The 23,982-nt window shown below is 43.1% G+C and overlaps 2 protein-coding genes across 5 annotated transcripts in view; one reads left to right on the forward strand and one right to left on the reverse strand.

Annotated features, from left to right (window-relative positions):
- On the reverse strand, window positions 1-13,575 carry LOC146367843 (uncharacterized). 2 transcript variants are annotated; one of them, XM_084911429.1, is made up of 3 exons: window positions 13,498-13,575; window positions 1,260-9,197; window positions 1-1,140 (listed from the first exon to the last, which is right to left on the reverse strand). In XM_084911429.1, the coding sequence occupies exon 2, from the start codon at window positions 9,163-9,165 to the stop codon at window positions 1,267-1,269; it is 7,899 nt and encodes a 2,632-aa protein (XP_084767555.1). In that variant the 5' UTR covers window positions 9,166-9,197; window positions 13,498-13,575; the 3' UTR covers window positions 1-1,140; window positions 1,260-1,266. The 2 variants fall into 2 exon arrangements, with proteins under 2 accessions (XP_084767555.1, XP_084767554.1); XM_084911428.1 differs by having other exon boundaries at window positions 1-9,197.
- The window catches only part of LOC146367844 (uncharacterized), a 16,177-nt gene continuing 5,770 nt past the window's right edge, over window positions 13,576-23,982 (forward strand). The window contains exons 1-2 of one of the 3 annotated variants that reach the window (XM_084911430.1): window positions 13,576-13,935; window positions 19,019-19,094. In XM_084911430.1, the coding sequence (XP_084767556.1) occupies window positions 13,576-13,935; window positions 19,019-19,021 (363 nt within the window). In that variant the 3' untranslated portion in view covers window positions 19,022-19,094. Of the gene's footprint in view, window positions 13,936-18,248; window positions 18,914-19,018; window positions 19,095-23,982 lie in introns of those variants that run through there. The other 2 variants (XR_014797524.1, XM_084911431.1) reach the window with 2 other exon arrangements.

A 23,982-nucleotide genomic window follows, 5' to 3' on the forward strand; every position in this document is an offset into this window, starting at 1 on the left:
TTGTGTGTAATTCAATTTAATCCAGAATTTCATAACAGTGGCCAATTATGTTTATAGGCCATATTTTCACCAATATGTTTTAAATATATTTAAATAAACTTTTAAAATATGTAATATCATATTGGTACATTTCCCTGCAGTTTTATTGTCCAGTATTGTGTAAAAACATTTCCATAGTAGTAAGGGAAATTACTACAGTTTACAGTAACCTGCACCACTGGAAGAAAACAGGAAATCACTGCAATTATTACTACTAACTCACTTTTATTTTGACAGAAATATTTTAGAGATATGGATATATGGTTTTCAGGTGAATACAGATAATATGTATTATAATTTCATTGTTAACCTCCCTCACCACCACCATCATAGTTACACTGAATTAAACAGATAACGCATGGGATGCTGCTTACAGAGAACTACATGCAGGTTTTTTTCTGTAGCTTCTGTGATTCATTGCAAGCAGTTTCTTTATCTCCAGAGCTTCTTTCACAGTCAGGCTCTTGCAGAATCAGCAGTCACCTTGTGCTCCAACCAACAGAAAAGAAAATCAAGCTGCTAGATCTTAATATAACACATGTGTAGTTTATCTCTTGAACACTGGAGGACCCTCAGGTTCTCTGGAGTTAATGATTTAGAAGCCTTTGAGAGTGATTATTAATGTACTTTAAGACACACTTTGTTGCTGCATTTTTGTGTCCTCTTTGTGCACTGGCTAAGGAGTCAGAACATGTGTGACCAATTTCAGCTGTTCATATATTTGAACATTGAGTTAAAAGGTGACAAATGTCAGCAGGTCTCAGGTTTTAAAATCTTCCCTTTTTGTTATTGTCAACATTGGTATTGAAAGATTAAAACTATCACAGCTAATATCACCACACTAATTTGCTGGACACAGTGTAATTATTGCTTTGCTACAAAGTCTAAGCAAGTTAACAAATTAATTTACAATCTATACTGAGCTAAAAATGGCTAAACAAACAGTTTTTTTCTGTGATAGGCACACTGAATACAAAAATTAAGTTAAAATTAAACCAAGGTACAGAGATATCTGATAATGATGATTAGGCAGGTGGAAGATCTCCAGGTTTTCACTGTACTTCATTTGCTTGTAAGAGTCACATTCTCTTCTCTTGCAAACTGAAAAGAAAACAGAAATCCACTCTGGTCAGATGCTTACCACAATGCATGCTACTCCAGGTACCTCCCATCCCTTTCATTATGAATCACAAATAATATGATGTAAAATTTGATGTTACCTTTTCATCAGAGGAGGTTGGCAACGTCTTCCCTGTGTGGATCGTTTTGATCTTTGTAGCCCTGGTTAGCAATCCAATTATTAATAGTAGTTAGATGGCCATCTGTCATAACACCTTTGTTTTTAAGCTGGTCAGACCATTCCTTTACCATCTTTTCACTGTGGTGTGGAAAACTTTTTTCAAAATCTTTAAGTCTGCTTTTGCTTATATTTGTATCCTGGAAGTTTTTGAAGTTCCTGCTACTATCCAACCAGAATCTTGGCATTGAACCAAGGATTGTCAGCTTGAAAGTACCCACAACATCATCATTACTTATGGCTGCAGCCAAGAGGTCTCTGAAGGCTGGTGATTTTGTACTGGGAAATTCACGATGTACTTCTGCAGGTACATAAACTGTTGGAAGTTCACGGCCATGATATTTGTGTACATCAGAAATGTTCCCAGTAGATGAGTTTGTTGCCACTTCAAGCATGGCTTCTGCTAATCTGCTATTCTGGTTCAATTTTCTGGCCTTCAACATGCTACTGACTGGTGGCTGGTGATCTGCATTGATGAACTTTCCAGTTCCTTTATTTCCTTTTGCATGTGTTTGCCAGTTTTTGTATTTTTCTACTTGGCCAACTAATTTCTGACGTAACTCTTTGCTTTCTTTTATGGCTTGTTTGGGTGCAGCTCCCTCTAACATGTACCAGCCCCCTCCCCTGATTGTTTCAGTTAATTCTTTCCGCTTGATGAAAGGCTCCCATTGGCCTGGGTAACTGAGGAGAGCATCAGCCTCCACAGATCGAAGACGATTTGCTTCCACAGTGATCTCTTCTTCACTGGCTTGTGGTTTCATTCCACGTGCCAAAGCATGAAACAAACAGCTCTTGCCTTTGTTGTCTATGCTCACTGTCTGGTTATTGATGTGCACATCATAATGGCCATCGGGGTATTGGTCACTCTTTGGTCTGTGGATCAGGGTCACAGTTTGATTGGCATGTCGAGTGTCTGGGCTCAGCTCCTGCATTTTGGTAAGTCTTCCATTGCTGTCCTCTGTTAGGATGACAACTTTAGTGCCAGTGGCTTCTGACAGAACTCTGATATCAAGGATGGTGCCTGCAGTCGTGGAGTTCTTGATCTTTTCAGCATGTGATTGTGAGTGTTGACCTGCATCTCCTTCAACTTTTAGGTTAGAATTTGGGTGTTTTGGCATGTATGCAATGTAGCTGTTGTTCTGTCCTGCTCTGAGCTTTTCCTCTGTTCTTTCACTCTTTAAGCGCTTTCTCACATATTTACCAATAACACCATTTGCTTGGTCTTTAACAATAGAAACAATGTGACTGGAGAACTTCTGGTGGAAAACTTCTACCAAAGCATCAGCCAATAAAGTACTGATGGTGCTGCCTAAATCCTGCTTGAAATCTTTCAGCAGTTTAATGTCTTCTGCAGACAGATCACTTACTTTTATATTCTCTGATTTTCGTTGCTTTCCTTTAAATATTTTCAGCTGTTCATGAAAATTTGAAAAAAATTTGTCTGACAGGCTGAGCACTGCACTGATGGCTTCTCCTGCCAGTGTGACCATGTGGACACCTTGTATAACTGTCAGAATTGCTTTTGCTTTTTTTCCAGTGTGTGATTTAGCTTTTTTAATCACTGTGTAGAGGGATGAATTCAGTTTGTTCTGCCAGCTGAGGTCTGCATAGAATGGCTCTATTGCAGTTTTGCTTAACTCTCTGAAAACGGCCAGCAGCTCTTTCTTTCTTCTGTCATCATTCAGGAGATCATGAAGTTGTTTTTTGTCCTCAAGTTGTGAAAGAATAATGAGGTCTACTAATGAAGATGAAGGCTCTTTTTCTATTTTTAATTTCACTTCGTGATCAGTTCTCTCTTTCACCTTGCTTTTGATTTTTTCTAACATTTTTGTAATTATTATATCTTCTGCTTTTCCCACTCCATAGGTGATGAGTTCTTCTACAATTTTTTTAGCTGTGTGTTTTACTGCATTCTTCATATTTGTCTTTAAAACAACACTGAAGCCATGTTTAGCTTGTCTAGAGAGAAATTTTGGCATTGACTTAAGCTGTTTGCCAAATTTAACTAAGGATTTAAAACTTTTGAAGCCCTTTGAAATCAGCTTTCCAACTCCAAACCCAATGAGAGAGACTCCAATAGAAATGGCTTTTTCTATAGCCCATGACTTCCAGCTGAATTCTCCTGTCACCATGGCCTCAATACCAGTGATGCAGTCTGATATTCCCTCAATAATGAGTTCCATTCCAACTTGAGCAAATGTTCCAAATGTAATTGCAGTGAGCAGTGCTCCTCCAACAATCTGTAAAACTCCAAGAAAGAACACCAGCAGACCTTCCCATGAGAAACGAGGCTTTTCTTCCACAGAAAATACATATTTCAGACCTCGTCTGTAGAGATTGTAAGCTTCATCTTGGAGATCTTTATCAGCATCTGAAAATAGTGAGAACATTGGGGATTTTGGGGCCATTGCATCCCTCCCTTTCTCTCTTATTTCTACTAACTTTTGGATGGCCTCAGTAATGTTTTTTTCAAAGTAGCTATACATTGTGGACCTGGTTGATAACTGTTTTTCCAGGCTGGTTGTGTTGCTGTTGGCTGAGTCTGCAGAGGACATTTTTACAAACTGAAGACAGCCTATTAGTTCCTCATTGAGAAACTTCAGAGATTCCTGTGCCTTTGTTAGATCATCTATGGCCTTAGTGAGGTAATCTGATTTCTTTTGTTGTATAGTACAGTATGCATGATTGTAAAACGCTACAGCTGCCCAGCTTTCATCCTGTTTCATGGCTTTTTCAAACATTATGGCTGCAGCAGCCCACTTTTTTTCATCCAGTGCAATATTTCCAAACTTGATGTAGTGATAAATGCTGGAACAAGGTGAAGTCTGACTTTCAGACTGACTTTTTGCCTTTGACAAATCAGCTTTCAGACTCTCTTGCAGTTCATTTCTCTTCAACTGATCAATTTCTTCTGATTTAGTTTGCAGCCAAATCCCCCAGAACTCATTCATGATGTCAACAACAGCTCTTTTCTCGTCTCCATCAGTGTTGTTATAAATATGTTGAAGTGTTTCACAGTATTCTGAAAACAGGTCCTCCCGCAGTTTCATCTCAGCAACATCGTTCATCATGTGACTTATCTTTTCTGCTGCAAGTCGGTCTCTTGTACTCTTGGCTTCCTCCAGAGAGGACACTGTGCTGAAAGATGGCTGCAGGTGTTCAGTGGAAATGATTATCTGAGCAGATCCAGGTTTACCTTTGCGTGCAGTTCGTCCAAAAGCCTGGAGTTCCACTCTTGTGTTCTCAGAGAGGAAGGAGAGGATCACAAATAACCCTCCATTATTGTTCACCTTTGGGGACACTTTAATGTCTGTGCCACGGCCGGCAAGGTTTGTGGCCACAATGACATCACCAGGATGAAGCTCCTTGTCTATTTTACTCAAACTGTCTCTGTCACTGCGGCAGTAGAGAATCAATTTTTTATTTGGGATGCTGCTCTTCAGCTCTTCGTAGATCTCTTTGGCTTTGTTTATAGTTTCACAGATCACCAACGCTGCTCTTCCTTCTCTGTATGAATTTGGGGAAATCTGAGCTGTGACCACATGTTTTATTTCAGATTTCCATTCTTCAGCTGTTTTTTTCAGAGTACCTTTGACCTCAAATAACTTCTTCCTGTTGAATGTTGGTATTTTGCACACAGAGAGATTTGGATACAGGTCCTGCAAAAACTGAATGTCTGCTTTGCTCCCCAGTGTTCCTGTTGTTCCGTATATTTTTCCCTGGTATTTCTCAAAAAAGGAGATATTGGAAATGTAGTTTGTCACTGTTGAAATTGTGCTCAGTTTGACTTGGTGTTTAATCTCCACAAACTGCTGCAGACCATCACCCCATTTCTTATTAATTTCAACAATACCAGTGGATCTGAAGTCCACTGGACAGACGTTGTCATTTTCGACAACATATTCTCGTCCTTCTTTCAGTAACATTGCCAGAAAGGCATTCTGAACCCACACTGAGACTTTCTTCTCCACTAGAGTCTTCAAGAATCCAGGAATGCTGATTTTGTCTTTATTGTTTTCACATGGGGTGTACTGAATCCTCTCAGAGATCAATTCTGCAATGGGCTTGATGAGAACTTCTTCTGACTTATAGAGAGGACAACATAATCCTTCCTCCAGCACAAGAAATGAAAGCTCTGGAATGTCCCGGTCATTGTATGGACTGTACTTTTGAAGACAGAGCAGTCCTTTGTCATCTAGTGTGTAAACAGTAAAGCCATAGGGGACATAGTCCTCAATTTCTTTGAAAAAGTTAACCATAGAATCCTGACTCACTGTTTTCAGTTTACTGAGAAGTTCATCTTTTTCACTTTTACAGATATCTTCTGTAAATCCTTTTGGCACAATGTTGGATTCTTCAGCAATACCTAAAATGTCCATCGGATCATTAATTTCAGTGTCTTCTGTGTTCATTGAGTCATAGATGGCCTTGAAGAATGAAGCAGGAGGACCTCGTACAAATGTCTTGTGTCCTGTAGATAGGAAGCCATACTGACTGACGTGGCTCCAGATCATGGTGAGAATAATGTTCAGGTGCTGCATGGAGACCATGGGGCTGGACAGGTATGTCAGCTGCACTCCCTGATCCAGCAGCAGTGAGTCCACTTCATCGATAATGATGCACTGAAAGTTACGATCAGGCCTCACATCCTTCATCTCAAATATTTGGCGAAGGTGATCTGCAGCAAAGGCTTCAATGGTTCCATAGACCACGTCCTTCTGATAGCATTCTTTCCGATCTTTATCCTCATTTTTATTTGTGTTTGTGTCGACTGTAATGCCAAAGGACTGGTAGAATTCTGCCCATTCTTCAGCATCTCTTTGACATAACACAGAGGAGCTGGACACCACATCCACCTTTTCACCTCTAAGCACATGCAGCACTGCAAACATCGCTATGACACAAGACTTCCCTTCTCCAGTTCCCATCTCCAGGAGCTTCCCAGTGTCAGACAAGGCCAACAGGCACCAGCTTATCATCTGAGTTGTCCTGGGCCACCACTCCCTTTCAGCTTTGTGGAGGTGTACAGCATTGCATAAGACTGCAAGAACTTCCTGAAGGTCCTCTGTCTCCATGCTGTGACTCAGAGTCCTGGCTTGCTGTATGTCTCTGTGTTTTTTAATTTCACCAGTTTCGATGAGGTTTGTTACATGAGTTACTATGTTGTATGATTTACTCAGTGTTTGTTCGTCAATTTCTTTCATCTGCCGTATTTCATAAAAAATGTTGTCAATGCTTTCAGTTTTCTCATCTTTAAGGCTCTTTTCTAGATGCTGGATCAGATTCTTAGTTGTGCATGAATCTATGAGCTCAAGGAGAGAGTTGTTGTTTTTATCTTTCCACTTGGAAGAAACCTGATATGCTTCCACCAAATGTAAAATCTTCATGATGGAAATACAGCTTTTATCATGATGGTGTATAGTTAATGCTTCAAGAAACTTTAAGACCTCTACTGGTGACCATAGCCTTTGTTCCCCAAGATTTGAAACCATCTCAAAAACTCCTTTGGTATCTTTTTTTGAGTCTTGAAATTGTTCCACACAGGCAAATAAAATCTCCAAACACCATTTGCCTGCAGGATCTGTCATGTTTTTAACGGTTTCTGTTTGTCTAACAAAACTTTTCATCAGATTCTCCAGAAAGGTCAAAATGAAGATCTCATTAAAAAGCAATTCCTTTCTGGTGATTTTCTTTGAGATTGTGATGATTTTATTGTCAGTGATTGTGTCTTTGTTTAGGGTACTATGAAGGACCTGAAAAAGGGCCTTAATAAACATGTGTATCAGTCCCACATCTTCACTGTGAAATTTACTCATGAGGTTCTGCAGGACCTCTGCAGCAAACACCAGGGAGTCATCGTCTTTGAGTCTTGAAAGCTCCAGAGCATGCAGAGCACTGAGACTTTGTTTTTCAATAATGAATCCACGATTTAACTGTGGGCTCCCTGTTTCCATTGCCTCTATGCCACGTTGAACATAATCTGTCACAAAATCATCCATTGTACCATAAACAATGTCTGCTTCATAGACATCCTGGAATGATGGATCAGTCTTCTTCATGTTTGTGTTGATTGAAATGTCAAGGTTCTTGTAGAAGTCAGACCACTCCTTTGTTTGCTCCTCTGAGTGAACATCAGAGCTCAGCACAATGTCCAGTTTGTTTCCCAAGCAGACTTGCATGGCTGCAAACATGGCTGTAACACATGGGTCTTCTTCCACACCAACCAGTTGTACCACTCTACTTTTCTGAGTCAGCACCAGTCCACACCACCGCACCACCTGCCTCACTGTGGGCCACCAGCCTTTTATATCAAACAGTGCTTTGCAGAGCTGACACAGACACTTCTGTATGTTGTCTGCATTCAAAGATTCACATTTAAATGAATCTTTATTAAAAGGTTCTTCTTTTGGTACATTTTCTGTATATTTCAGGACACCAGTGTTAATGTTTTTTATCATATCAATGGCAGAGTCATTAAAATTCCACAACATTTGTACTTCTGCTAGAACTGCAGTTACACTGCTCTCATCGTTTCCTCTTAGAGTCTTTTGGAAATCCTGACAAAATCTCTCAGGAGCAGCAGATCCAAGGAGCTGGATTAGAGAGTGCCCACAGTCATCTGTCCAGTCTGGTGGTATGTCATACACTTGTACCAAGGTAAGGATTTCAGTTATGGAGTCATCATCTGCATATTTCTGTGACAGTGCTTTAAGCAGAGTGACTGCTTCCATTGGAGTCCATTGGTTCATTTGCACAAGTTTGAAGAGCATTTCAGTAGATTTTGAGTGGGCTTCTTTTCCATTTAGATCTGTGAGTGTGGATAAGAGAAGCTTTAAACACTGGATTTCCATCTTTAAATTGAACACAGAGGCTCTTCCAATTGTACTCTGCAGTGATGATGTAAGGGTGCTCAGAAACTCAATTATAAAGAGTTTCTCAGTGGAAATCTCATATTTTGCCCATTGTTTGGCTACGAAGCCGGCATCACTATCAGATCTTCCGCTGTCATTGAAAAGGTGCATCAGGTTCAGATACAGGGCTTGAGTCAAGAGGAAACTCTCAAAAACACCACTTGCTGATTGGCTGATGGATCCTAAAAGGGACTGCATATGATTGGAGATGCTTTGTAGGGAAACTTCTTCAGATATCTCCAGAGACAGAGCACAGAGCTCTGTGATGAACACCTGAGTGTGCTGCAGAGTGCTGATGGATGGAGGAGCACTGATCCACTCATCAAACAGAAGTTTGTCCAGGACTGAAAGGATCTCACTGAGCTGATCAGCTGTGAGCTGAGAGAGACTGAGACTAAAAACCTCAAGGCTGCATTTTGTAGAAAGAATTTCAAGAAGCTCATCACTGCCACTACCTGATTCATCGTTAGCTTTAAAGTCATCCAGATGCCATATTAGAGCATCTCGCTTGGATTCATATTCCTGAGAAATGTAGCTGCTCAATTGTTTCTCAAGCTGCTCTTTGGCTCGTTGGTGAGATTCTTGTAGTCTTTGATTCAGTTTTTCTTTCTTCCTCTCCTCTTCTCTTCTCCTCTCCTCCTCTCCTCTCCTCTCCTCCTCTCTTCTCCTCTCCTCCTCTCTTCTCCTCATTTGCTCTTGATCTCTCATTGGCTTATTAAAGCAATATTCACACTCATATGCGTCATTGTAACCAACTGGTCTGTAGTATTCACCTCCATTGAACACATATACGACTCGACCATGAACCTCAGTTTTGTAAAAGTCATCAAATGATTTGCATGGAGGCAAGACTTGATAACATTTGCAGCATCTAAGGTTATTGCCCATGTTACTTTCTTTTGGGACTTGGTTCCCCATTTTGATGACTTCAGCAGACAAGTTGCAGTTATCTGAAAGATAAGATAAAAAGAGTGAGTAAATGATCACAGACTCCGCTTTGTTTTATCCAGTAACCCTAGATTATTTCAGTTATATGTGTGTGAAACCTGCTGTGAGGACAATTAAAGTGTGGCCAGAGGGGACAGACGCAGTGCTCCAGGACAGATTTAAAAACACAGACTGGAATACGTTCACCCACACAGACCTGGACCAGTACGCCTCATCTGTACTGGATTACATCTCCAAAACCACAGACAGTGTCACCACCCAGAAACGGATCACCATGTACCCCAACCAGAAGCCTTGGATGAACCGGGATGTTCGTCTCCTCCTGAAGGCCCGCAACACCGCCTTTAGGTCAGGAGATGCACACGCCTACAGCACAGCCAGGGCTAATCTAAAGAAGGGCATCAAAAAAGCCAAACACCATTACAAAAAGAAGGTAGAAGAACACTTCTCCAACTCCAACCCCCGACGCATGTGGCAAGGACTCCAGACCATCACAGACTACAGGACCACCAAACCCTCCCCCGCATCCTCTGATGTCTCCTTCCTCAACGAGCTCAACAACTTTTATGCTCGTTTTGAGCGAGGGAACCCCACAACCACAACCAAAGCAGATGTGACGCCAGACCACCAACCTCTGACTCTCTCCCCCACCGATGTAGGAGCGGTGCTGAGCAGGATCAATGTCCACAAAGCTGCAGGCCCTGATGGCATACCCGGGCGTGTTCTCAGAGCGTGTTCTGGGGAGCTTGCAGGAGTGCTGACAGACATATTCAACCTGTCCTTGGCCCACGCTGTGGTACCGGCCTGCTTCAAATCCACCTCCATCGTCCCGATACCCAAAAACTCCAACCCATCTAGCCTCAATGACTACCGCCCAGTAGCACTAAGTGCTTAGAGCAGCTGGTCCTAGCACACTTCAAATCCTGTCTCCCCCCCACCCTGGACCCCCACCAATTCGCATACCGCCAGAACAGGAGCACAGAGGATGCAGTCTCCATCGCACTGCACTCTGTCCTCTCACACCTGGACAACAACAACACCTACGCCAGAATGCTGTTTATAGACTTCAGTTCAGCGTTCAATACAATCCACCCCTCACAACTCATCAGGAAACTGACAGACCTGGGCATCAGTTCCCTCATCTGCAAATGGTTACTGGACTTCCTGACCAACCGCCCCCAACATGTCCGGCTGGATAACCACTGCTCATCTACCATCACAATGAACACCGGTGTACCACAAGGCTGTGTGATGAGCCCTTTCCTCTAGTCCCTCTTCACCCACGACTGCAGACCTGCTGATGGTTCCAACACCATCATTAAGTTTGCAGATGACACCACGGTGATTGGCCTCATCAGTGACAACGATGAGGCCGCCTACAGGGAGGAGGTGGATCGTCTGGCTGAGTGGTGCGACACAAACAACCTGCTGCTTAACACCGAGAAGACCAAGGAGCTCATCGTGGACTACAGGAGGAATGCTGACCCACATCCACCCATCCACATTAAGGGGACGGCTGTGGAGCGTGTGAGCAGCTTCAAGTTCCTGGGAGTCCACATCTCCGAGGATCTCACCTGGACGACCAACTGCTCCAAGCTGGTCAAGAAGGCTCACCAGCGCCTCTTCTTCTTGAGGACTCTGAGGAAGAACCACCTGTCCTCAGACATCCTGGTGAACTTCTATCGTTGCACCATCGAGAGCATCCTGACCAACTGTATAACAGTCTGGCACGGGAACTGCTCTGCCTCGGACCGGAAGGCGTTGCAGAGGGTCGTGAAAACTGCCCAGCGCATCGCCGGAGCACCACTTCCTGCCATAAAAGACATCTACAGGAAGCGGTGTCTGAAAAGGGCTGGGAAAATCATCAGAGACCCCACTCACCCATCACATGGACTCTTCACCCTCCTGCCCTCTGGGAGGCGCTACAGGAGCCTCCGGACTAAGACCACCAGGTACCGGAACAGCTTCTTCCCCACAGCTGTCAGACTCCTGAACTCTGCCTCCTGACATCTGACCCACGTTAACACATGGACTGAACATACACACACCCACAATGGACAACTGTACCCTCAAACACACAATAATAACATGGACTGAACCACCACTCACAACCACTAGCACTTTATACAGCCTCTGTAGAAATTATCCACATATCTAATTTATCTTAACTGCACTACTGTATAGCTCTGGAAATAATCATTCTGTACATACGATAATTTTTAACCCTACAACTGTTTACAACTTGCATAGTTCCCATTTCTGTATAACTGTATATCTCAGATTTCTGTAAAGTTATTTATTTCATATTCTGTATAGTTTCATATTTATATCCTGTTCATAGCCTGTACATAGCTTGTACTCACTACAGCCTGTACATACCTATAGTTATAGAATATTCACAACATACTTCATACCGTGTACATTATAACATACCATAATAGACCAATTTCTGTAATATACTTACATATCTATATTATTGCTAATATATATTGTAATATATCTATATCATTAAAGCACTTCTGGATGGATGCAAACTGCATTTCGTTGCCCTGTACCTGTGCATGTGCAATGACAATAAAGTTGAATTCTATTCTATTCTATTATATCTTGCCAAACATGTTTTGTGGTTATTAGAGTTTTTCTGAATTGCTAAAACACTAAACCCCATTCTCTAAACCAAATTCTTAGTGGCCTAAACTTATTTTTCGAATCAAACACTCTGTTAGCCAAACCTTAAACACGGTTAAGCCTTGTAGAGACGATTTGCAAAACTCATCCACTCTTTTTATCAAACCCATAAACACATGCTCAGTCACTAAACACATTTCACACGTGTATTGCAAAACTGTAAACACTGGCAGCAAAATGTGAACACAACTCCAACAGCTGTTATCTTTTACACACAGCTACTCTCAATTGAAGACATGTTTCTAATGATGCGATCAGACCCTATAAGCCAAACTCTGCACGAGTTAAACATCTAAGATATCAGTATGTATGAGTGCAACTTATCTACACTTTCAGCAGCGACGCTTCCAGTACAATTCTATGTCCACAGGCCTACTGTTACTGTAGGCTAGTTGTTGCAGATGCAACTCTTGCAATACTGTATACTATATTGTGATGCACATTAATCTGGAGTGCATATACTTTAAATACACCATTTCATAAGCCTTTCTTTCTGTATCACTTACAGTACACTACTTATTTTTATAGAGAGTGTTTGAACTGGATTCCATGGAAAGGGCCCATGATTATATTTTCATAGATGTTGCAGGGTTCACTCTGGCAAAAAGGAGGTGGAGAGGCAGGCACATAACTGCTCAACATGCATTATGGAAGTTTCTGGCCAGCGTGGTGCCACCAATGTCACCCTTTGTGCTGCCATAGGTAACTGGTGGGGGGGGGGGGGTTCTCCAACATCATGCAAACCTGGGGACATATAACACTACACATCTCCTGACATTTCTTGGTGGTCTACAGGATATTACGGCTGCATGTGAAATATATATTTCATGTTATTTTTGTTATCTACATTTAGCATTTCATATCACTCTAACCATGGTAATTATTTTGTTAAATACACTTACAATAACTATGCCCACATGCCCTGGATGCTGTGTCTTGAATTATTTGATGTAGTGTCTAACAAATGTTTTGTGGTGAATATACTTTTACTTGCTGTGTTTATGATGTGAACACATTGTTTGGTTTTGAACACAGAATAACAGATTTTGAGATAATTGTTTGATTTCAGCTGAAAAGTCTGGGGTTTTGTGAATGCAGTTAAGATTTTTGGATTTGTGTTTAAGGTTTTGAGAAAATAGGTGTCATGATCCGGAGTTTGTGACTCCGTGCTTATGTTTTAGTAGTTATTATTCTGGGTTTTGTTTTCATGTTCCTATGTGTTCCCCAGTCTGTGTGAAGTTTTTGCATTGTGTCATTGGGTGTATGTGTTTCCTGTTTTATTTTGAAGGTCTGCGTCTTATGTGAGTGTTTTCAGTTTGCCTCCCTAGTCTCGTCACGTTAATCACTCCCAGCTGTGTCCCCCACCTGTGTGTGATCTCCCTGTGTTCTCTGAGTGTTTTTAAGTCTTGTCTTCTGTCTTAGTCGTTGCTGGTTCGTCTGTGTTGTTTCCCCTCGGTCTCCCTGCATCTCTCCATGTGTATTTCCCCGGATCTCCCTGCATCTTTGTTTCTGGTTTGTTTTGTTAGTTTTACCCAGTTTAGGTTTTCCTGTTTCACCTACACCCACGCCATTGCTGTTTGTATTTTCTTTTGTTAAATAAATACTCATCTGCACCAGAGCTGCCGCATTTTGGGTCCTATCTCCAATTCCACACGTTTGCCACCGCGGTCGTGACAGTACGAACCAGCCAGCATGGACCCTGCGGCACTCAATCAGTCCGAGGAGCTCCAGGATGACATCAGCTACAATGTGGAGATCCTCCTCAGGCTCTGGCTGGAGGATCCTCCGTACGAGCTTCGCCGCACCGTTGAAAACCGGCTACAACGGCTCTTTTCCGGCCTGCCATGGCTTTTGAAATCGCTTCCTCCGACCATGCAGGCTTTTCTCCAGCACACACCGCACCTTCTCTCAGCCACTCCTGCCTCGCTGCCCGACTCGCCGGATGTGATCTTGCCCGGCCCGTCGGAGCCGTCTGCGGGGAGGAAACGCCGATCGCGCCGCCGGCGCGCCACCCCACAGCCAGACGTTTGGGCTTCTAATTCGCCGGCTGTGGTGAGTGAGGACTCTTTTCCGTTTTCGGACTGTGTGACTGTTCATTCAGGGGCTGTGTTCTGTGCGGCAGATGATTATGTGAACAGCGTATCACCTGCTCAGCAGCCACTCTCTGCTCAGTTAGCTGCCCCGCAGCCACTCTCTGCTCAGTCTCCAGCGCCTCCAGTGTCACCTGTAGTTCACCTGTAGTATATCTAAGTCCTGGTCGCAGTGTTTGTTACTTTCTGTTTAATTAGTCCCTTGTCCCATATGTAATGTTCAGTTTATGTTATGGTATGTTCAGTTTTCCTTTCCTTGACTTTTAAGTCTGTGATGAGTTTCAAGTGTGTACCCACCTGTTGCCTGTTCCCTCATCAACCTGTGTGTGTGTGTGTGTGTGTGTGTGTGTGTGTGTATATAAATCATCTAAGTCTCCTTGTGTTGCATTCTCCCTCTTGCTGTGTGTTTCCAAGAGTTCTGTGGGTTTTTGTCCTCATAATTTCCAGGTTTCCTATTTCATTAGTTCTTAGCTCCAGTTTTTTTTTTTCCTTGTCTGAAATTTTTTTTTTTTTCTGTAATTTTCTAAATAAAGGCGATAAAGGGGCTTCCTTTAGTTTATCCTTTGTCTCAGAGTCCTGCAATTGGGTCCTACTCTGCCTGCCACGCATCTTTACCTGACAGCTGTTTTTAAAGTGAAAACTGCAAGATTTGACAACATGTTTTTGATAACTTTTCTGAGATTTTACAATTTATGTTTGTGCAATTTGTCAGCATAACCACACTCTGATAGCAGTTTCTTAGTCAAGTTGGGGCATGGGGATGTTATTCAAAGTGCAACTGCTGACTCCCGATTCCACAATTGAACTGTCTGTCTCTGTACCAATATGTGAAAGGCTTTCAATTCAATTTGATTCAGCTTTATTTATACAGCACTAATTCACAAATGTAGTTTACACTCTACAATCCTAAAGGGAAAATTCCAACAATCAGCTCATGTGGTTCCTAGAATATTTATCCAGTTATTTATCCATTTCAGACAGGCACCCTCTCTGTTTTTAAGATTAGTCGTAAGATTTTCCTTTTTAGCAAAGCTTACAGTTAGGGGTGGATCAGGTAACCCTTAATCCACCCTTAGTTATGTTTAGGCTTCGAGGCATCTCATGATGCACTGAGCATATCTCCTTCTTTCACCCTTTTTCACTCACCAAGTGTTGGGGTAGCTGAAGATTAGGAGATGGAGTAGGTCATCTACTTATCAGAAGGTTGATGTCATGCCCTCGGGTGTCGGCAGTTGCGGTTTGGCTATTCTTCCCTGCAGAAAGAGCTGCCCGCCTCTGGGCAGCGAATTCAGGATTCGAGCCTGCCTTTCCTCCCGTGTAGCTTGTTCTGTTAGCCAAGCACAGCAGTTTTAGGAGCAGCACAGACCTCCACTTTTCACCAGATCATACTAATAGCAGAACCAGGCCTGTTCTGGGCTTCTGCCAGTGGTTTCTTCCTGTAAAAAGGGAGTTTTTCCTTCCCAGTGTTGCCACATGCTTGCCCATACAACCAGACAACCAATTCAGGGTTGTCTGATTGTTGGGGGTTCTCTGTATTATTTTAGAGTCTTTACATTAGAAGCACCTTGACTGCTGTTGTGATTTGGCGCTATATAAATAAAATTGAATTGATTGAATTCCCTATGGGTGAGCAATCTGATTGTGTGAAGGGAGAACTCCCTTTTAAAATATAGAGATCACCAGCAGAATCAGCTTCATGGAAGGGTAGCAACCTACTGCTACTAGTTGGGGGTAAAAGGAAAACAGAAAACAAAAGATGTTGAAGTACAGTATGTATTACTCTGCGAAGCTCCTGACTACAGTAGCCGTAATGCTCCGACAATCCATCAATCTGCTTCCTAGTCTCTACTCTGGATAGTCATGTTTTGGGAGGTTTGGTAAATTGGGCCATAATTTGTCATATCTGCTGCTATTAGTGCCATTTCTCCAGGACGTCATCTCTTGATTTTTGTAACCTTTGGCATTGTTCCACTGTCCCCACTATGGAACGTCAAGACTGCCATAATGAATTAATTAAACACACCATTAAATAATTAATTAAATGTGGAAATAATTCATTACATAAATATTTATGAGACATGTAATTAATTCATTATTGCCACATTTAATTAATTATTGCCACATTTAATTAATTATTTATTTATTTCACATTTTAATTAATTATTGCCACATTTAAATAATTATTTAATGGTGTATTTAATTAATTCATTTTGGCACAGTGGACTCCTTCAGGTCTCACCATGAAATAATTTTATCGGTCAGCTTCACCTATCAAACTAAGTGGGCGGGGTTAACGCTGCCATGCAGCTTCTCTAACATTTGATTGGTTGCTGTGCAAAGTAAGTCAAGACAGGTCAATCCTAGATAATCGATTGCTTGTGTCGACTTGGTATCCCAGAATGCATTTCAAATCACAGGCAGCAATGGTGGTGGTGTAGTTTTAATAATAGTGTTTTAGCCACGAATGTTGCGCCGTAATCTTCACATGTCTGGTCAGGTTGTCAACATAGAACATGTTTGCAAAAGTACTCAGATGTTTTCAGAGATTTCACTAGCTCTTGTGGAGATACAGAAATTCTTTTATTGCTGCCATATAATCTGCATCATTATAACTGCATTAATAACATTCTTTACAGCATTATTCCATTTAATAATATTTCTTACAGTATTGATATTGCATTAAAGTTGTTGATTGAAGATGTCCATTTGAGGATCCTTCCATTATGTTAACTTTTATTACAAGTACGGTCAGAAGTATTTTATACACATTGCATATCTGTGCTTATTTTGAGTTGATGTTCGGTTCATTAAGGGTTTTAAGCTTCACTGGCGTGACTGTCCAGGTGATATATGCTGAGGGAAACTAGAACATAGAAGGATAACTGCAATGCATGCTTACAGTACATATAATACATATAATCTAGGAATGTGTCAGGCCTGAGGCCTTAACTCGTTTGGTGTCTTACTATATTTTACTCTACTTGGCAACAGATGATCAGAGTCAATAATTAGCCTCAGAGACCCTGAGGGCTTGAAGTTTATTACCTTGTATGGAAGGTGTTATAGAAAAGAGAAGTTCTATGTCTGCTTATAGCTATTAAAAATGTACAAGATGTACGATTAACTGTGACTAATGTCTGGAACCTATTTTAATCTGTAATTGACGCCATGGGGGGGCGTGTACCCCACTGCTTTATAAGTGTCCACAACATGTATTTTGGCCAGAGGACATATGCTGATGTTTTCTCCTGTGTGTTAATAAACTCATCGTTTGATTGCACTTTTCTGGGGCCTCCGTGGTTTGTCTCACTGCTCTGCATTGATCGATTTCGCGACACTCTGCTAACAGTCAGCTGACAGAGTGCACCAAGCTCACAGCCCCGGTGTTCCAGCTTAACTGTTTCTTTTGTGTGTATTTGTTTGTTTTGGAGGGGGGTTACGTTAACCGGTTTGTTTAGATATTCCACTCTCCGTGTTCCACATGTTGCATTCGCAGATTCTCATTTTCACCGAACGATCGTCTCTTTCCGCCTGGTCTTGTGTCTCTGTGCTTCTGTAACATAAAGAACGAGCTGACGTGTTTCTCACGACACCAGCGATGAGCTCAACAGGCCCTCAGTTTACCTGCATGCATCCTCCTCCTCCTCACCTGTCAGCAGTTGTTTAACACCTGCTGCTAATTCAAGAAACACGTCCACATTACCTGGTGATAGTCAGGTAACACAGCTTTGAAACCTCAGCTGAGTTTTAGCTCTCAGTGGTTAAACGCTGGACTTAATTCACTCAGGTTTTGTCTGTCGGGTCACGTTTACTTCACTGTTTTATTTACAACTGAGCAAATCGGTTTGGCTGAGGTTAAAGTTACGTTTCATAACTGCACAGTTTTACAGACGTTTAATGGTTCACTGGCACATGTGTTAGACTGAACCATTTGCTTTTCTTTATCTGGTGTGTTTTGGATTTAACAGTGAATTTTGAGATTAAACTGACTTATAAAATGTTTTAAAGAAAGAGAAGGCGCATTTCCACCAAGAGGAGCAGAGTTTGCAACAGCGTGTTCATCATGAAGACTACAACCTGGACAGAAATATTATATCATCTGTTTTTTAATAGTTATTCAGCTGTATTCTAAGTGTAGCCGGATGGGCTACTCGCCCTTCTTTTTCTCTCTCTCTCGCTCGCTCTACCACCCTCGCTCTCTTTCAGCTGCACTCGCTCCTTGTATCATGTGATTGGGTTAATTAGGAACCCACCTGCATATTGATTACAGGGTGGTGTTTACCTGTATAAAGGGAAGCCGGGTTTTTTTGTTTTTTTTTTTGTTGGATCATTCCTCCCGAGCTTCTGGTGCGATACAGCAGTAAATGCTGGCCTATTGGTTAATTTACCGATACAATCGGATTGTGTGACTGCTACAGCGCGGCTGTTTCTCTTTTCTTTACTCCAGCTGTGGTGGAGAGACGCGTGAGTTGCGTTCACCGTACAGTACAGCGCCTCCAGTCTTGGGGGTTTGATTGCTGCCGCACCCTCTCAGGGACCAACTGCCTGATTTTAAGCAAAGAGTCGAGACGCCTGCCTAGATGCTGTCTTGTCTTGCCCTGTTTTATCTTGTGTTCCGATCTGTTGGCCGTCCAGTTTTGTTCCTGCTGCTGGCCTCGCCTCGCCCCTGGGGGCTTTGGGTCTCATGCTAAGCCCCTTTTTGGACTATCGTTTTACTCCAGCTTTCGCAGCTGGTCGGGGCGATCTTCAGCTGCATATTGGGCTGGTGTTACAAAAACTGGTACCGCCTCTCCCTTTCCCTCTCCCAGTTGTGGAGAGCTGCGCGAGACTGAGTAGGGCTACGGACAATCGGAACCAGCACCAGCTGTGGGCTGGCTCGCAGAGCACGAGTATTTCCAATCTGTGCTCTGTGGTGTGTATGTGGGTGTGTTTTATTGCAGGTCTCAGTTTTCCTTTTAATTTCTTTTTTTTAGTATATAGAGAGCCTTTTTATGTCCCATGCTTTTTTTATCCTGTTTAACGTGTATCTTGTGCTTTTATTTCAGTGAACTGAGGATCTACCAGCGGCCGTGGGACCTTAGGTGGCGGGTCGTTTTCAACACTTTTGTTGTACAGCACCAGGTGAATAGACTATAGTGGGGTTTTTTTGTGTGGTTTTCTTTTGGTCCACCGCTGCTGGTAAGTCCCAGTTGTATGTTTATTTTGTTGTAATTTGGGACACTATTTTAGACATTTAGTGCGCTGTCTTTGTTGTTTTGTTTTTTTATTTATTTTTCAATAAATAAAATGGTGTTAATACATTGAGCCGGTCTCAGTGTGCATCCCTGAACCTGTGCAAACGTTCTTTTTAATTATATTTCATTTCTAAAGTTCATATTTCCTGGGGGCTAGAATTCCCCCCAGGTGGCGTTGTCATTTTATTATTTCTTTCATAACCCCGCCGACCACTTGGTCACATAAGCACCAGCTGTCTATTAGAATTTTTAGAGTTTACTTAACTAAAAATAAATGAGGTTAACATATAATTTGTGTGATTATTTATTTTATTTTATTTTTTTTGGGTCATGTTATGTTTAACTGTCAAAGGCTTGTTACAAACTATGAAACACACAGACTTCTGGATGTTAGAAGAAAACTAATACTGCTCATGAATGAGACTAAAGACAGGAAGGTGTCCTTTAAAACTAAACATGTTAATAGGACCTCCCTATTTATATCATAGTTTATGACAGAGCACGTGTATTTCAGTAATAGCCTACTTATTTCAGTGTAGTGGTGAACAGTCACACAGCTCACGTTATCTGTGATACTCATTAACTATAATTTATCCAAGTTAACTTCAGTTAACCATTCTGACAGTTCTGACTGTTCATTCAGACAGTTCTTTTGCAATGAAAAACATAAACACCCATGCTCCCGGTAGGTTTCCGCAGTGCTAGCTGTTAACATTATAGCTGCTTATGCAGTAACCATGGTAACCACGGACTCTGAGCGGCTGAATCAACGCAGGTCAGACAACAATTTTACATATATGATCTTAAAACAGGACACAGCCATTATTCGTCCTGGCCTCATATCAAATGTGAACGCAGACTGAGTCTATGTTTGAAGTTTGCTTTATATCTAATCTTCCTCTCAAACATTTAAACAGCAGCGAGTCTGCAGCTGAGGGAATACAAACTCAAATTGTCGGAACAGGTTTGCTCGTTTCTTGCGTGTATTCATTTGGTGATTTATTAAATGTATAACTGTTATTCTAATCTGCTGCTGAGTCTCTTACGCTGATGAAAATGCAGAAAACACAGATCACGAACACCTGTTCAACCAATCACTTTCATTCCACTTTGATCTGCGACAAACTGACGCTTCATCTCTGTTACAGTGTTGCGTTAGACTGCTATATTTTTTTGTTCTTTATGCTGTAGATTTTCACATCTCTGGAATAGTTGGCAGTAATAAGGATGGTTTTCTGTAAAATCATATTGATATGACCCGTGACATATTCGTAGGTGACAGATTAGTCAGCTGGGAAACTGTGTTAACTCATAGTGTCAAGGTTGCAGGGGAAAAAGAGGACCCAAAAAGGCGAGCTCAGGTTAGCAGGGTGAACAGTGCGTTTATTTACAGTGCCCAAGAAGTGTCACAAACAGTTAAAGGTGCTATCCAAATGGGTGTTTCAGTTAAATCCCCAAGTGCTCCTTCGTCTGTGCAACCCCGAGCGTGAGTTGTGTTTCCTGGTCCTCCTCTCCGAGCCAAACTCCTAGGTGAAGACAAAGCAAAACACAGGATTAGCAGAGCTCTTTAACCGACTATCAACTTCCCTTAAGCAACGAGTGCTACCAGCTTGGAATAATAATCCAACGTCGACTGTTGCCGTGCATCATCCTTATATACCGCAGCTCTGAGATGGAGGCTGATTAGAAGCAGCTGGCAGAGAAGTTAAGTGCAGGTGAGGCCACAGCCGAGCGGCGGAGCTTCCGGGTGGAAGGTCGTCCGAGCCACGCCCTCCCCAGAAGCGCGAACTTCCGTAAACAAACCCCGCGGCTGGGAGAGAGGAGAGACCGAGAGAAAATACACACAAAAATCCAGATCGCCCGGGGAGGACCGTACAACCGTGACACAGAGCTGAAGATATTGTGGATATGCTGACCTTGCTCCGTGGTGTACAGGGCCGTTTACCCTCATGATTAATATTCACAATTAGCCGAACATCATGGAGTCTGTATGATCGAGAATCGCAGACCGCGGCACCCACGAACGCTCTTCCGGACCGTACCCCTCCCAGTCCACCAAAAACTGAAAGCCCCTACTGCGGCGCCGGGCATCCATTATCCGAGTAATGGAATACGCCGGGGCGCCGTCGATAAGCCGGGCGGGTGGCGGTGGCCCGGAGGGCGGGCACAACGGGCTGGTCCGCACGGGCCTGATGTGAGAGACATGAAAGACATTGTGTACCTTCATGCTGCCAGGAAGGGCCAGCCGGACCGTCACTGGATTCAGGACGTCTTGATTGGAAAAAGGCCCCAGGAACCAGGGGGCCAGTTTCTTAGACTCTGCTCGGAGAGGGATGTTTTTGCTAGAGAGCCACATCTGCTGGCCGACCCAATAGTTTGGGGCCGGGGTGCGTCGGCGGTCCGCCATCCTCTTGTTCTGCTCCGATGTCCTCAAGAGTGGTGCCCGCGTGGTCCACCAAACCCGACGACAGCGCCTCATATGGTGTTGGACGGAGGGTACCGCCAACTCCCCTTCAGTGATCGAAAGGAGGGGAGGCTGGTACCCCAGCGACGCCTCGAAGAGCGACACTCCCGTGGCAGAGGAGGTGCTCGAGTTATGGGCATATTCGACCCATGCCAAGACGACTGATTGTTGGAAGCGACACACCGCAGCATAGCTTCCATCACCTGGTTCGCCCGTTCGGTTTGCCCATTAGTTTGCGGGTGAAACCCGGAGGACAGACTGACCTGGGCCCCCAGCTCAGAGCAGAACTCCCTCCAGACCCGCGAGGTGAACTGAGGTCCCCGATCGGACACGATGTCACGAGGTATGACGTGGAGGTGGAACACGTGCTGCGTGAGTAATTTCGCCGTCTCTAGGGCAGAGGGGAGCTTGGACAAGGCAATAAAGTGAGCAGCTTTGGAAAAGCAGTCAATGATGGTCAGGATGACAGTATTACCTGACGATAGGGGTGGGGGAAAAAAATCGATAGTGTGTAGTATCGTGATATTTTGTTTGCTAATAATGTATCGATACAGGGACAGCAGAAATTGATATTTTGTTACAAAAAAGGTTTTTGTGCTCTGACTTCAGAGCATGTTGATCCTTTTTCTGAGCAAGAATCCTGACATTCCTTCACTGTCCGAATGTGTTTAACTTTTTTTTTGGCAGCAATAAACATGACAGTTTACTTATTTTAATTTAAGACATGTTTTATTTTAATTAAGTGTAAAACTTTTTTATTTAATGTAAAATTATATTTTGTTTTAATTTACTTTCAAATTCTTCAGTTGCTGAAGGGGCTGCATAGTTTTCATAAATTGCATAGTTCAGAATAGCTATAATTGTACCAGATGGTTGCATTCAGTTAAGTTGGACTAGACTGTAATACAAACCGTTCAGTTTGTCAACAATAAAACTGACTGAAATGAGACAAAGACTGAGTGCGAGACTTTGATATTAGATAAAATGAATATTGATAAAGTTTACCTTTATGTACAGAATCTGAATATCGCAAAATATTTTAAAAAATTGCAATAATATCGTATCGTGCGTTAATTATTGTGATAATATCGTATCGTGGGATGTATGGTGATTCCCACCTCTACCTGACGACGGGGGTAGACCGGCAAGGCAATATGGGACAACAGGCGTGTCAGAATGGGCAATGGCTGCAGGAAACTAGAGGCAGGCGAGTTGCATGTCTTGTTTCGGGCACACACCGGGCAGGCTGCAACATACTCCCGAACGTCCTGAGGAAGAGAAGGCCACCAAAACAAACGCCTTAAGAAAGAGATGGTGCGATTTTTACCTGGGTGGCAGGAGAACTTGGCAGTATGGCCCCAGTGGATTACTTTTCTCCGTGTAGCTGAGGGGACGTGCAATTTTCCTTCCGGGTCGGGTTCTTGTCGTTGGGCCTCTCTGACTTCCCTTTCGATGTCCCAGGTAAGTGCCCCCAAAATGCACTTGGCCGGTAGGATGGGTTTCTCCTTTTCCTCCTCGTCCGTGTCCGGTGCAAACTGGCGCGACAGGACATCTGGCTTGGTGTTACGGGATCTGGGCCTACAGGTTATTGTGAAATTGAAGCGAGTAAAAAACAGAGCCCACCTGGCCTGCCGTGCGATAAGGCGTTTGGCGGTTTGGAGATAAGCCAGGTTTTTGTGGTCAGTCCACACCACTATGGGCTGCTCGCTGCCTTCAAGCCAGTGTCGCCACTCCTCAAAGGCCAGCTTGACGGCGAGGAGTTCCCGGTCGCCCACGTCGTAGTTTCTCTCCGCCTGAGACAATCTTCAAGAGAAAAAAGCACAGGGGAGAAGCTTGCCGTCTACCTGCTGGGAAAGGACCGCACCACTCCAGAGTCTGATGAGTCCACCTCCACGATGAAAGGCCGGTTTAGGTCTGCCTGGACGAGTACCAGGGCCGAGGAGAACAGGTGTTTCAAATGGTCAAAAGCCCGCTGGGCGGCCGGGGACCTCTGGAATGACTGTTTGGGAGAAGTGAGATTAGTTAAGGGAAGGGCCACCTTGCTGAAGTCCCGGATAAAGCGTCGGTAGAATTTGGCAAAACCCAAAAACCTCTGCAGCTCCCAGCGGGTCTTAGGTACGGGCCACTCTACCACGGCCTTTATCTTGGCTGGATCCACCCGCAGACGCCCCTGTTCCACAATAAATCCGAGAAATGCAATTGTCTGCACATGAAACTCACATTTCTCTGCTTTCACAAAAAGCCAATTCTCCAAAAGGCGGTGCAGGACCAGCCTAACCTGTCTGACATGCTCAGAGGGGGTTCTGGAAAA

The sequence above is a fragment of the Perissodus microlepis genome, chromosome 18 (genome assembly GCF_051167445.1).
Source record: "Perissodus microlepis isolate ML-2025 ecotype Zambia chromosome 18, ASM5116744v1, whole genome shotgun sequence".
Taxonomy (NCBI): Eukaryota; Metazoa; Chordata; class Actinopteri; order Cichliformes; family Cichlidae; genus Perissodus; species Perissodus microlepis.